We start from the raw sequence: 13,441 nt of genomic DNA, 5'->3' as shown, positions 1-13,441 counted from the left end.
CGCCACACTGAAATTAGTTCATCAGAAATAGCCTACGTCTGCACCCAGACGCTAGTTTTAGAACACTTTAGTCTCTCAATTAAAAACAGACTAATTTGTCAGATGGGTTGTGGCAAAGTAACTTTGTAACTTAGAAGTTAAAATCCACAGTAGGCTCTCATATGGCGCCTTAAGAAAAGGTGGCTAAATAATGTAATAATTGTACGAAAAAAAGATAATGATAAAAAGTCGATAATGATACATCCATAGATAGTATACTGTGAGAAGTGTCTCCTGAAAAATATCAAATGTGTTCGACTGTCTAATGAAGAAATGTGCTCAGGTAATAGCCTACTTAATTAAATCAGTATAGGTAATCTAGTGTGATGCTGTGGGAATAGTCAGACAGTGAAAGACGCGTTTGGATAGACGCTTTATTATGGTGTTCTGGCTGGCGTTTTCCACCGCACACTGCTCAGCACAGAGGAACAGTCTGCAGCACTTCCTCACGCACGGTCTCGGAGCTACAGAATGAGAAACTGAAATAGGGAGAGGAGGAGAGGGGAAAAAAAATGAATGCAACATCTAACATCCCCAATGTCCATAAAATGTGGCAAAACTGCCCCCTAGTGCTTGCATTAGGTTACTCTAAAAGGGGTGCTGCTATTTGAAGGATTTCATGTTGCTTTTCATGTATGTGTATATAGGCCTACTTATTAATATAAATCAGGGGAATACACTTACGTTCTCTTGCAATGTAAGTCACTCTGGATAAATGCGTCTGGTAAATGAATGCCATGTTATGTGATATTTATGGGGTTTCTAACTCTTTCGGGCAAGTGCACATGCAATGATGCCGTATGGGGTTGTAAGAGTAATGCGATGTGCAATACGGCTTATTGTCTTAATGAAGCGAGTGGAAGCACTGTCCAGTTTACACATTGTTTAGCTGTGTCACGAAAGAGGGGCTTTGTTTTGGATGTTTAAAATATATTTTTTTTCTGTGGGAAGCTCCATTTTCATATTGTTATCCTGCACCACCAGGCTTTCTTCATCTCAACAATTTCCACAGAAGCCTGAATGTATGAGCAGTGTACAGTAGAGCAGTTTTATGGTAAAGCATGAGTTCCGTGCTGTATGTTTCCCTTGAATAGGGCCTATGGTTGGTTGATTTGTGCTTATGCATTTATATAATCATGCAACGTACATGGCTTTTGCCATCTGATCTACAAACAGTAATGCTGTTCATGTAATAAGATAAGATACAAACCTGTACTTGAAGTTTGATTAGATTACAAAATGGTATCAATTTAAAGAGGGCAATTTGCTGGCGATCGATAACAGATACCAGAGGATTAATGGATTGTATTGTATCGCTCCAGGTCATGAAAACCCTGACTCTAAGAACTGCTTTTGATGATCGACCGACTAATGCTAGCTGACCAAAAGTTACCTCGGTCACTTGCTGCCGTGGAAAAAAAGACCAGGAACCAGTGGACCTACCGGTGAGTGCCACCCAAATAAACTGAGAGCTTAGAGCTATAGGGTTCTGTCTGTAACCGGAGTCATGTTGATATATCAAGTGTTCAAAATTGCCTTGTCGTAACGTTGTTTATGCATTTATTTTTGTTTGTTTCACCAATTTTTTGAAAAGTAATTTCACCTGTTTTTTAACAAAAGACAATAAAAAGAGCATTTCTACTAGTATAACAAAATTTTGACCAAGATATCAGATGGAACCCTTAATTCTAAGCTCTACATATCTGCAGTTTCTTTTTTTAAAAGCTTGAGCCCAAACCTCCACGAGGGTGCGCGTTTATACAATGAAGTTCCTGTCATTGGTTGGCTGAAGGTAACGGCAGCTGTCCTGGACCAGCTGGTGTTTGCGGGAGTGCGTTTTTTTTGGCTGCTGAAGCGGGGGGGTACGTACACGCGCCTGTCCTTTCCCCGTTGCAGGACGATCTTCTCAGCGCCAAGCTTGGGGAACAAGGGGTTGATGACGCTGTTGTCCCAGATGAACTTCATTTTGGTCACTTCGCCCGCGTCCGTCTCGGTGTCGATGTAGGCTTCGTACGTGTTCCCGGGCTTAAGGAGACCCCTGTGAAGATTAGAATAAGAGCCTCAGTCCGTATCACTGGATCAAGGGGGAAAAATTAGGGTGTAATGGAAAAATGACACAACAATGTACAAGCTGGCTGTAGTCTGTCGACCCTTATCTGTACACCCATAAGGTGTAAGTTAAGAAGTTGAGGGTTGGATGCATGTTAAGTTGGACAAAATCATGTTTAGGAGTCACGCGGTGGCTCTTCCCGAATAGGGACTTTATCCAAAAAACAGCGCTTACTTTCTAATCTGATATTGTCTCGTGTTGCCTTGGGTCCCGTAGATGGCCACGCTCATTGTCCCAGTCAGGAGAAGTGCTCGGTTACCCCTGATTGTGACCGTCACTTTGTAGCGATACCCTGGAACCGGAAAAAGGCGACACTCGGGTGAAACAAGCCATTTAATATTGCACCAGTACATTGTTGGTTCTTGCCGATGGTGGAGTGGTTGCCACTAGTTCTAGGTTCTAAACGAACATAAGACTATGAGGAAGTACAGACAGATCGTCAGAAATATCAGTTACAATAAATGGTACTGTTTATCAAAAAAAACATTATTTTTTCTTCACTCGTCAAGCTAAAATGGCAGCCGTGCATCACCCAGGTGCCACACATTGGTGGTAGGTGAGATGAGTTCCCACTCATCACTGTAAAGCACTTTGAGCGTTTGGAAAAGTGCTATATAAATACAGTGATTCATTAATTCATTAATTCATATTCTATATACCACGATAAGTCAGTGTTTCTGTTGCCCCTACATAGCCTTCTATCATATACATATATCATATTACTTATATGGATTGTAGTGTATGTGTGTGTAGTGTCTTAATGTTATGTTGTAATGCTTGGTGATAAAGTTGTTTCCCACTTTTGGGATTGTCAGCAAAGAAATACTACTATTATTACCACTAAGTGGCAACGCCAGGCCTTTTGCAGAGTGTTTTGAAAGTGAGTTTAAAAAGCGTTGTATGAATGTTGTAGCAACATTTTTTTTTTTTTTTTCCCCTCTTCGACCGGTGCAAACACTTACGACCGAAAGGCTTGGCGTCGGCGGTGTTCAGGTAGAACTTCATCTTCTCCGCCCCGTTCGGCCGACGGAACTTGTCGGCATGGTGACCCATGAAGGGACACGCCCCGTCCCCGCAGGGGAAACAGCGGCCCTGAATCGCACAGATTAAAAAAAATTCGGGAAACCCAGTCGGTAGAAATTGGGCGGTGCTCCGTGTGGCATAGCCGCAAGCGACCGCGCCGAGGGTCCTCGCTGTTCCCTAGTGTTCCCTCAGACTCTTACGGCCTCTCAGGGCCTCCTGCGGGAGCTCGAGGGGGGGTGTTTGGGGGGGGGGAGGTCGAAGGGCTTTCTGGAGGGGGTGTTGGGGGAGATCGAAGGAGGGGGTGCGGAGGTGTTGTTGGAGGATAGATGGAGGAGTAACCCATGTGATGAACTACTTTAATTGATGTATTAGGTTCTGAGTGCCGATGTAAATTTATATTTATATATGTGTGCATATTACTATATGTGTGATATTTATTTACCCAAAAACATACATGGTATGACTATATGTGTCTGGATCAAAACTTTAGCAAAGGACACTCTCAAGAATTACTTATAGATGTGGCTTACATCCAGCCAAAACTGGAAAAAAGCAATCAGTACAGATAAGTTTTTATCCTTATTTTCTGTGAGGCAGTTCCTGATGGATAGACTGATGGAAATAGATTGCCATCTTTTTTTCCCACAGTAAAAATAAACCACTGCTTGGTTTCCTCAGAAATGTTTTCACCCCTCCTTAATTTGGTACGACAAGTCAGAATGGAAACATTCATGCACTCAAATTATCTGGGAGGTGAATTTTAGAAATCCATCCAGGAACGTCTGAGGGCTGAGCAAAGCTGTCAAAGACTTTGTCCTCTCAGAGGCCTTGTGTGTGTGAGTCAGAATCATTCCTCACTGACGCTGTCAGCAAGTCAGTGTCTTCGAGACAGGGGAAAAACTTTCAAAGACTTTCCCCCCCCCCCAGCCTCACATTCTGTGGGGCTGAGATCAGCCGTCCCCTAAAAATACAGAGAGTGGCAGGAGGATGGCCGGGGGGGGGGGGGGGTTTACGGTGTGGGAACAGGCGACTTTAAATCCGTCAACTGGGGAAAGGGATAACACCCAAGGGCGTTTATGAGATGCAGAACCAGGAGGCATCCCTCTCCCCATCAGTGTGGTCACACGGGGCCATGCTCCAGTCCCTGCCCCCCTCACCACCCCCCCCCCCCCCTTTGGTTTAATGGGAGATCTGCCCAAACTAGGGATAAACTGTCATGAACACAGACAGCTGTGGGCAGGCGTGGGGCAACCCCCTCCAACACCCCCCTCCCCCCACCCCCCCACCCCCCTTCCCAAATGAATCAATATCAAAAACCATGGAAATGCTTCACAACCGTATCAGTGTCATGTGAACCAACAGGTGGCCCCCACCACGATCCGACACGGAGTCTCTGTCGCCCTCTTTATTTGAACTTGTGGTCACGGTTGAAGCGGGGCAGGGGGAAGCGGGTGTGTCCCCCCCACCCCTGCCCCCCAACCCCTGCACACACCACCACCCACCACCCTACTCCCCCCTGCTCACTGGGGGCAAGGGAGGACCTTGAAGGCCAAGGAGAGCAGCAGAACTTACGGACTCGAAGACGCCCCCGTCGGAGCAGGGGTACCCAGTGAATCCCTCTGGGTTCAGGATGCTGTCGCTGTAGTACTTGTAGGACCTCAGGTGGTTGCAGGCCACGAAGTCGCGGGTGCCTGGTGTAGCCGGGGAGTGGACGGGGGGGGGGGGGGGCGCGGGAGGGGGTTGGGGGGGCAGAAGAGACAGCAGAGGTCATCTGGTTGCCGTTGTTATGGCGGCGGCGGCGGTGGGGGGCGGGGCCGGGGGCAGCCGGTGGCGCCCCGAAGGCCCTCAGCTATTTGGCCCGGGGGGCTCTCACTTATCTACAGGATCAAAAGTGGCACAGTCAGCTGTGCCCGCCCCCCGGGCACGGCATGAATGTGGCACATTTGAGCCTTGCCATCTCGCCGCGGGGTTTTCAAAAGGAGCCGCTGCCTTTTATTGTTGACCAGAGCCGGGGGCTGGGGGGGGGGGTGTGGGGGGTGGGGGGTGGGATTGCAGCTGGGGGACAAGAGCGACGGTAATGGTTTTTATGACTTTCCGTTGGTCCCGCTCCAATGTTCCGTAGGTCAGGCACCCCAGAGCCGTGGATGAGAGAGAGCGAGAGGCCCGTTGGTCGCTTTAGCCGCGCGCGGCAAGTCGCGCTAACGCACTTGGCATCCCGGGCATTTTCTCGCGGCATCCCGAGCGTAATGTTCGGGGCGTATACGCGAAATCGCATGTGACCTCTAGCGTGCAGGGCTGGGGTAGCTGGCAGTCAGTACCGCGCCCTGTGTGGCATTGGCCTGCTCAACTGCCGGCAAAAAAACTCTATGGTCTGCTGCAAGGCCATTCATCTGGCTGCCCACCATAGATATTCGAATGCACACTCTGATCATTGTGAGGGGAAAAATGTATTGTTTAGATGCAGAAGAAATTGTGAGTATGTTCAGGTCTGCATCTGCAGAACATCTCACAGTAGTGACAGAATAAATAATAGATGCGTATTTTGATAATGCATCTGCTTTGTCTACTCTCATGTGCCAGCGGCCTATTCATAAGTTGTTTTCTAAACAGTATACGGAAAATATTTGGCCAGCAAATGCGATATTTGAAAGAATATGGTCCCCAGAAAGATGCATTTGGACCAAGCCTGAAGTATGGTACAGTCAGTACATTTTCTTCTTTGTTTTTGCACACCCACCTTCCCAAATGCCGTCGATGTCCACAATCTGAGAGATGAGGTTCTTGTCGCATCCAGGCATGTGCTCCCCTCCGTTAGGGTAGAAGTCAAGATGGCCGACAGCCTGAGCCATTCCCATCCCTGGATGAGAATTTTAATATCGTCATACGTATCATTTCGTTCACTGGAAGTAACTTTTTTGCAATATTTCTTTAATTACACTTAATTATGTAACATTAATTTGACTTACAGTGTAATAGCATGTATGGGGAGTTGGATAAAATCATGGAGACACTACACAAGTGAATATCAAGCAACTAATAAGGACTGTGGTCACCCTTTGCCTTCAAAACAGCTTCAGTCTTTCTTAAAATGCTATCTTAAGTGCTAAGCGCTAACATCCATATTGAAACAAGACACACTTTATCAACGAAGTCCAAATGATTGAGTCCTCGAAACCCTCTCTCTGTGGTTCTGTGGTTTTAAGAGTGATCGTGTACATTACATTACATTACATTACATTACAGGCATTTAGCAGACGCTCTTATCCAGAGCGATGTACAACAAGTGCATTAGTTCAAGGTGCAGAGGTGCAAAAGAAACACACTAGAGTGAAGTAAAGATCGTAGTGCCAGAAGTGACCACATAGATCAGGACTCCAACCCTGTAGAGTAACCTGTGTAGCAGCACGGACATGGGTTTGAGGAATGCTGGATACCACAATGTATATTTACACCCGCGAGAAGCCATATTTCAGACGTGCGACCTACCAAGATAGGGAATCATGGGTTTCGCGTCTGTGTGAATGACGTCCACGAACTTGGCGTCGCTGGGGTCCAGGCGCACCAGGCTGGGGCAGCCCTGGAAGTACGGCTCGGCAGGATCCAGACCTGAAGGACACAAATCCCCGCACGGGTGACCACCTCAAGCGAATTGCCTTTCCCTTGCGGAAGTGGAATACACTGCAAATATATTCAAGTTTATGTATAGCTTACAAAAATATTGTCAGGGTATTGAGACATTAAGCAAAATTTGTGCAAATAGTATAAATTCTTGCTGATATTACAGTAACAATTAAATTTGCTGTGAAATATATTTGTCCAAAAGGTCCACATATTTATAGTGTATTTAAGTTTTTATTAGTGTTCGCTTTCCAAGCAAGAGAAAGAAAAATGTGAAGCAACCAGGTAGAAAGATGGACAGATGGGATCAAACCTGCAATACACACATACACACACGCACGCGCACACACACACGTGTGCGCATGCACACTTATGTTCACACACACAAATATATATGTAGGTGGGGGGGGGGGGGGGGGGCGGATGTGGGTGCTGCTGGCGGGTGTGGGCGCAAGTTATGCGCGTTATGCTTTCAAACGACAAAGCGCTTCTCGTCACATTAATACCGCTAATTAAATCAACCGGCAGACAGTGCACTGCATCGGGAGAAATTAGCTGTTTCAACCCGTCGCTACACAAAACACTGCACAAAAAATTTTGTGCCAGTCAATTCGGTGTCACCCCCCTCTGATGGTGTCACCCGCACCCCCCTAGCGTCGCCTCTGGTTGGGGCCTCACCGGTGATGCGGCCCAGGTTTGGTGTCCTGCGCCCGGCCTCGCCTGCACAGTGTGCCCCCAGGCTGTGTCCGATGATGTGGACCGACTCGGGCCTCTGCTGGTACACCGTCTTCACGTTTAAAAGAAAGAATAAAAACAAAACAAACAAACAGGTTTTATCGACAGAGTTATTATCTATGGCCTTCGTGTGGAACGCCCTCTGTTTGCTCTCTGTGTGAGAGAATATTCCCCAGAGAGCAGGTGTGCTACTCTGAGATACACTTCCACACTCAACTTGTGTCCCTCAGAAAAGGCTCTGTTCTTCTCTCAGTAATAATGCCATTTATGTGCTTCACGAATAGATGAACTGAAGACACAAGAAACGTGTGAAAGACATTGAGAGTGAAATAATTCCATTTTACATGTGACAGTGTGGTTAGTAAAAAATCAGCAATGTCAAAAATATAAGGCATGTATCTTTCAATATACATGAAATATACCACATATATTACAAAGTTGGCCAGTTCATGCATGCAGTGGTCTGGAAATATTGCACATAATATGTTTTTCAGGGCAAATATTCCAGTTCAGAATACACAATAAAAATATCTGGACTACATTTTACAAGGTACTGGCCATATCTTGTCATATATACTGTATATATAACACATAATTTACTGAGTTACAGCTGCGTGATGCATTGAGATGGGTGTTATGCTTGGGAAGCTGGATTGAAACTGCTTCACAGCTTTAACTTGGTCCTGCATTATTTAGAGGGAAATGTGCTGAGACGTGCGAATTTGGGTCGGCCCATTTTCACGTGGTTTCCAATTCCAGTTCCAGTTGATAACATTTCGTTGCATAACGCTGAACCTGCTGAACACGCAACTATTAATCCTCACTACCTTTGGCGTGAACCCCAGGTGGCGTGAACGCACGACGTGATTGGCCTGTTTTTTTACCTGGAACAGCTGGATCATGTAGGCCATCTGGGCCCCGATGACGCGGATGTTGCTGGCGCTCTGCGTGTACAGGGTCCGGCCTCCCTTCTTCCAGTCCACGCAGATGCAGTTGATGTCCTCCACTTGGAGCATCAGCTGAGAACACAGGCATTTCAGAGGGGCCATTTTCTGACTGCAGGTGAAAATGAGCTTTTTGTGGCTAAGCTAAACGGTGCGGTGCGACCAGTGAATTCTGCGCGGTCCCCTGCTGAATGTAAATGCATTTTTTTTCTAAGAAAGTCATTTCGTGACTCCTCCCGCGCGTGTGTGTGTGTGATGTAAAAGGATTGCAGCACTGCGTGGAGACAGAGGCACCAAGCTTTTCATTCTGGGTGTGGCAAAGCGGCTAATGCCCTTGAGAGAGGCGTTGTGTCTGGGTTGCAAAGTGCAACTTATACAACCCTTGGGCCGGTTTCCTGCTATTAATTGCTGTTAGATGATTTATGTGCTCCGTTTTATTGACCCTTTCGAAAGATGGACTTTTCTCCTATTTGGCGGGAGCACCGTTCAGAAATGAGCAAGCGTGCCCTGTACCTTGCACATGTCAATCAGCCAGTTTTCATCCCCTTTGTCGACGTAGCCGTGGGTAATGAAGCGCGTCTTCCTGGTCCCGTTGTAGTTCGATGCCAGAAGGATGTCCTCTTTTGTTGTGATCTCCTGCGGATGTTAGGGGCAATCAGTTTGCCTTTTTGTTCTAGAGGGACACAATCTGCATCACACATTACAGGTTGTCATGTTAACATTTACCTGTAAAGTGGACCCTGTGAGCAACATTCACATGGGAAAAAATTTGGGAAGTTTATGGTGTACATGGGAAAGCATGTACACCGTAAGGTCACACTGAGTAAATGGACTTCAGTGGCAGATTTGTACAAGTTTTGATACATCCAGCTGATCTCATCTCGCTGACTGCATTTCCTTTCACTTCCTGTCCTGCTGCCCACTTGCCTGGTGGTTGTTGGGGTTCTGCCGGGTGAAGAGCATGAAGCGGGTGCCTATCTTCTCTGGGCTCCAGGGGAGCTTGGCGATTGGCCGCTCGGTGGTGCCCGCCCAGGGAACGTCGTCCGTGAAACAGCCCAGGTTTTCATAGCACACCTCGCCACCTATCGGCGCGCGCGCACACACACACACACACACACACACACACACACACACACACACACACACACACACACACACACACACACACATACACACACACACACACACACACACACACACACACACACAAAAAGCGAAAACATAAAACAACATGTAAGATATTTCCTGAAGTTCGGTTGAAGTGAGTTAGGCAGCTAACGTTTGAAAGTTTTTTTTCGTTGGATGTAATCGGATTCGACTTACTTACCACTGGCAGTGCCAAGCAGGAACAAGCCCAGAATCCAGACCACAGACATCTAAAATTCATTTAGAATAAAACACAAGAGCAGCTGCTGTTTACTAATCATTTTTTATGGTTTCTTCTAATAATAATAATGTTTGTTATTATTATTATTATTATTATTATTATTAATAATAATAATAATAATAATAATAATAATTATAATAATTATAATAATTATAATAATAACAGCAACAACAATGTAATGTGATGTAATAACCACAACAACAATAATTATTATTTATATATGACACTTTTCATTGTATGGTAAAAATCTTAAAAATGCATTACACAAACATTTAAATAAATATCTACCGACGAAAGCGGCAGGAGAGCCGGTACTTACCATGAATGGCGCCAGCTGATTTCGTCCCATGTCCTTTTTATAGGCCTTTTTTTTTTATAGGCGTGTTACATCACCTGTGGCTGATACCCTGGGAAGCGGCCAGCTGGGCCCGCAGTCGCTGGGCCAAAAGTGCTGTTTACCTCGGGTCGCTGTTTGATGTTACTGTTTGCTTTCATATTTCTGGCCTCACTCGCGCGCTGTTCCCCTCAGCCCTGCTCTTCCCCTCAGCCCTGCTCTTCCCCTCAGCCCTGCTCTGTTCCCCTCAGCCCTGCTCTTCCCCTCAGCCCTGCTCTGTTCCCCTCAGCCCTGCTCTTCCCCTCAGCCCTGCTCTGCTCCCCTCAGCCCTGCTCTGTTCCCCTCAGCCCTGCTCTTCCCCTCAGCCCTGCTCTTCCCCTCAGCCCTGCTCTGTTCCCCTCAGCCCTGCTCTGTTCCCCTCAGCCCTGCTCTGTTCCCCTCAGCCCTGCTCTGCTCCCCTCAGCCCTGCTCTTCCCCTCAGCCCTGCTCTGCTCCCCTCAGCCCTGCTCTTCCCCTCAGCCCTGCTCTGTTCCCCTCAGCCCTGCTCTTCCCCTCAGCCCTGCTCTCTTCCCCTCAGCCCTGCTCTCTTCCCCTCAGCCCTGCTCTGTTCCCCTCAGCCCTGCTCTGCTCCCCTCAGCCCTGCTCTGCTCCCCTCGGCCCTGCTCTGCTCCCCTCAGCCCTGCTCTTCCCCTCAGCCCTGCTCTGTTCCCCTCAGCCCTGCTCTGTTCCCCTCGGCCCTGCTCTGTTCCCCTCAGCCCTGCTCTTCCCCTCAGCCCTGCTCTGTTCCCCTCAGCCCTGCTCTGTTCCCCTCAGCCCTGCTCTTCCCCTCAGCCCTGCTCTGTTCCCCTCAGCCCTGCTCTTCCCCTCAGCCCTGCTCTGTTCCCCTCAGCCCTGCTCTGTTCCCCTCAGCCCTGCTCTGCTCCCCTCAGCCCTGCTCTTCCACGTTATGCGTGTTCCCTTGAGGCTTTCTGTCTTGATGGCTTCCGACCTGCAGTTTATCGATAATGTGCATTTTACGTTGAGGCTCCTAACTAGAGCGACTTGCGCAGCTTGCATTTTTTTTTTACATGCAGTGTAGTTGTTCAGCTGGATTTTTCGGGTCGAGTACCTTGCTCAAGGGCACATCACCAGTTCCCCCCCCCCCATAGGGATCAAATCTAGTACCTCAGAGTTACTGGCCCAGATCCTAAACCATGAAGTCACATATAGATATTAACAAGACAAAAATCCTGGTAGGCCCAGTTTCTTCGTGAGAAGTGGAGCTCTGCTGTTTCAGAAATACGTGCAACCTGCACTGTTCCTGTAGACTGGAAACGGTGTCATGTGATCTGACATGTCCCTGCTTTTTTTCTGCCTGTGGTGTAGTTTGGGGCTATTGCAGATCAGAGGGATTTCATGGGCAACATAAGGCTGTAACCACCATGCTTTTATATGCAGGAGCATATTGTGGGCAAGGACATAGATCTTATTTCAACTCTGGTGGGGGGGGGGCAAACAACCAGGGAATTTTATTTTGAATTTTTTCTTTTTTTGGGGGGGGGGGGGGGGCTGTTGGGGGTCACTAACAGTACCCCCAATACAACACAGTAATATTGGGGGAGGGGGGGGCATTTCATGTTTGATGTGTACCATTACCCTGTCAACACAAATGTAACCTTAAAGAAACACCTTACTCCAACTTTCTGGCTCAGAGTAAAGATTATAACATGCTGTATAAATGTTGTAAAATATCAATCAGTATCATCATGCTACTTCGGCATAGCAAGTGGTATCAAAGCTATAAAAGAGAAGTTACTTAAGTATGCTTTATAGTAGTAATACATTCGGTCTGCAGACATGCTTATGACCTGAGGTGAACTTTATGACTTTAAAGTTATGCACAGTGGAAATGTTTCTGGTCCAACCCTCTGCATCATAATACATAATATCTTTTTAATATAGTCTATTTCTAAATGGATGTAAGTGGAGATTAGTTTCCAAACGGAATTATTTTACTCTCACAACCAGTGGTGGCACAACAGCAGCTGAATCACGCTTTGATCTGGAACAATCTTTATTTTACATGCAATCTTCTTCACTACACTGCATGAGTAGATATACAGTGAGATCCATAATGTTTGGGACAAAGATATATTTTAAAAAGATAATTTACAGGTGGTTAAAGTGCACATTCTCAGCTTTTACTTAAGGGTATTTATCTACATTGGTTTTATTGTGTAGAAATTAGAGCACTTGTTCTAGTCCCCCCATTTTAGGGCACCATAATATTTGGGACATGTTCATTTTATGCAAATGAAAATCAGTCATGCTTAGTACTTTGTCACCTTTGCATGCAATGCCTGCTTGAAGTCTGTGACACCAACAGGTGCTCAGTATCTTCTGGTGCTCTGCCAGGCCTGTACTGCAGCCATATTCAGCTCCCGCTTGTTTTGGGGGCTAGTTGCCTTAAGTTTTCTCTTCAGCATGAGAAACACATGTTCAGTTGGATTCTGCTATGGCACCCGGAGATGGGGGGCTATGTATAAAAAGTGCTGTAATTTCTACATGGTGAAACCAAAATGTATCAAAATACCCTTTTATAAAAGCTGAGAATCTACACTTTGCATATGAATTGTTTAATTAAAAATCTTAAATTGTGGAGTACAGAGCCAGATCAATGAAAAAAATGTCTTTGTCCCAAATGTTATGGAGTTGACTATAGATAGAATTTGTGCAAGTAGGGTTCACTACCCAGTTTTTAAAAAAGATTATTTTTTTAATGCTCTCCCCCTTTTCTCCTAAATGATTGGCCCCAGCCTGTTTATCAGCACTCGTTGCCAGAACCTCTGCCATCGATTTGCGAGAGCACAGACAAGCAACTCAAAATGCCAAGCCCCACTTCTTATCACACTGTGGCTTCCAGAGTCCAGCTGGCACAGAGATGATTCAGAGGAAGACATTTTCAAGTGCATTGTGATCTGGCGGACTTGCAGGCAGCGATCTGATCAACCAGCAGGGACCGCTAGAGAGCGATGAAACGTGGATCTCTAACTCTAGGCAACACCGGCACCTGTTATACGTCACCTTGCGAGCTTACTGGGGCTGCACAGTTGGTACTGGCGCAGTCTGCATTCCATCCCGAACTGGGAGGGCCCATCCATGCACTGGAAACGGTGCCTTAACCGGATGAGCCTTCCAGCAGCCCAATAGAATTTTTTAAAGCTTGTCTTTTGTCTTTGATTGGATTGGACTACATCAGAATCTCTCTGGAG

General features: G+C 46.7%; 1 protein-coding gene across 1 annotated transcript; it reads right to left on the bottom strand.

The window, feature by feature from the left end:
- Positions 1 to 395: 395 nt before the first annotated feature.
- LOC118217737 (inactive pancreatic lipase-related protein 1-like) lies at positions 396 to 10,163 on the bottom strand. The gene is made up of 13 exons (XM_035399731.1): positions 10,145 to 10,163; positions 9,797 to 9,845; positions 9,397 to 9,551; positions 8,983 to 9,105; positions 8,410 to 8,544; positions 7,469 to 7,577; positions 6,659 to 6,778; positions 5,910 to 6,029; positions 4,745 to 4,863; positions 3,112 to 3,241; positions 2,324 to 2,441; positions 1,910 to 2,077; positions 396 to 518 (listed from the first exon to the last, which is right to left on the bottom strand). Exons 2-13 carry the CDS (start codon positions 9,843 to 9,845, stop codon positions 455 to 457), a joined length of 1,410 nt encoding a protein of 469 aa, XP_035255622.1. The 5' UTR covers positions 10,145 to 10,163; the 3' UTR covers positions 396 to 454.
- Between the last annotated feature and the right edge of the window lie 3,278 nt (positions 10,164 to 13,441).

This window comes from Anguilla anguilla, chromosome 18 (genome assembly GCF_013347855.1).
Source record: "Anguilla anguilla isolate fAngAng1 chromosome 18, fAngAng1.pri, whole genome shotgun sequence".
Taxonomy (NCBI): Eukaryota; Metazoa; Chordata; class Actinopteri; order Anguilliformes; family Anguillidae; genus Anguilla; species Anguilla anguilla.
Note: the sequence above shows the minus strand (reverse complement) of the source record. Positions and strands in the feature narration are given on the sequence as shown.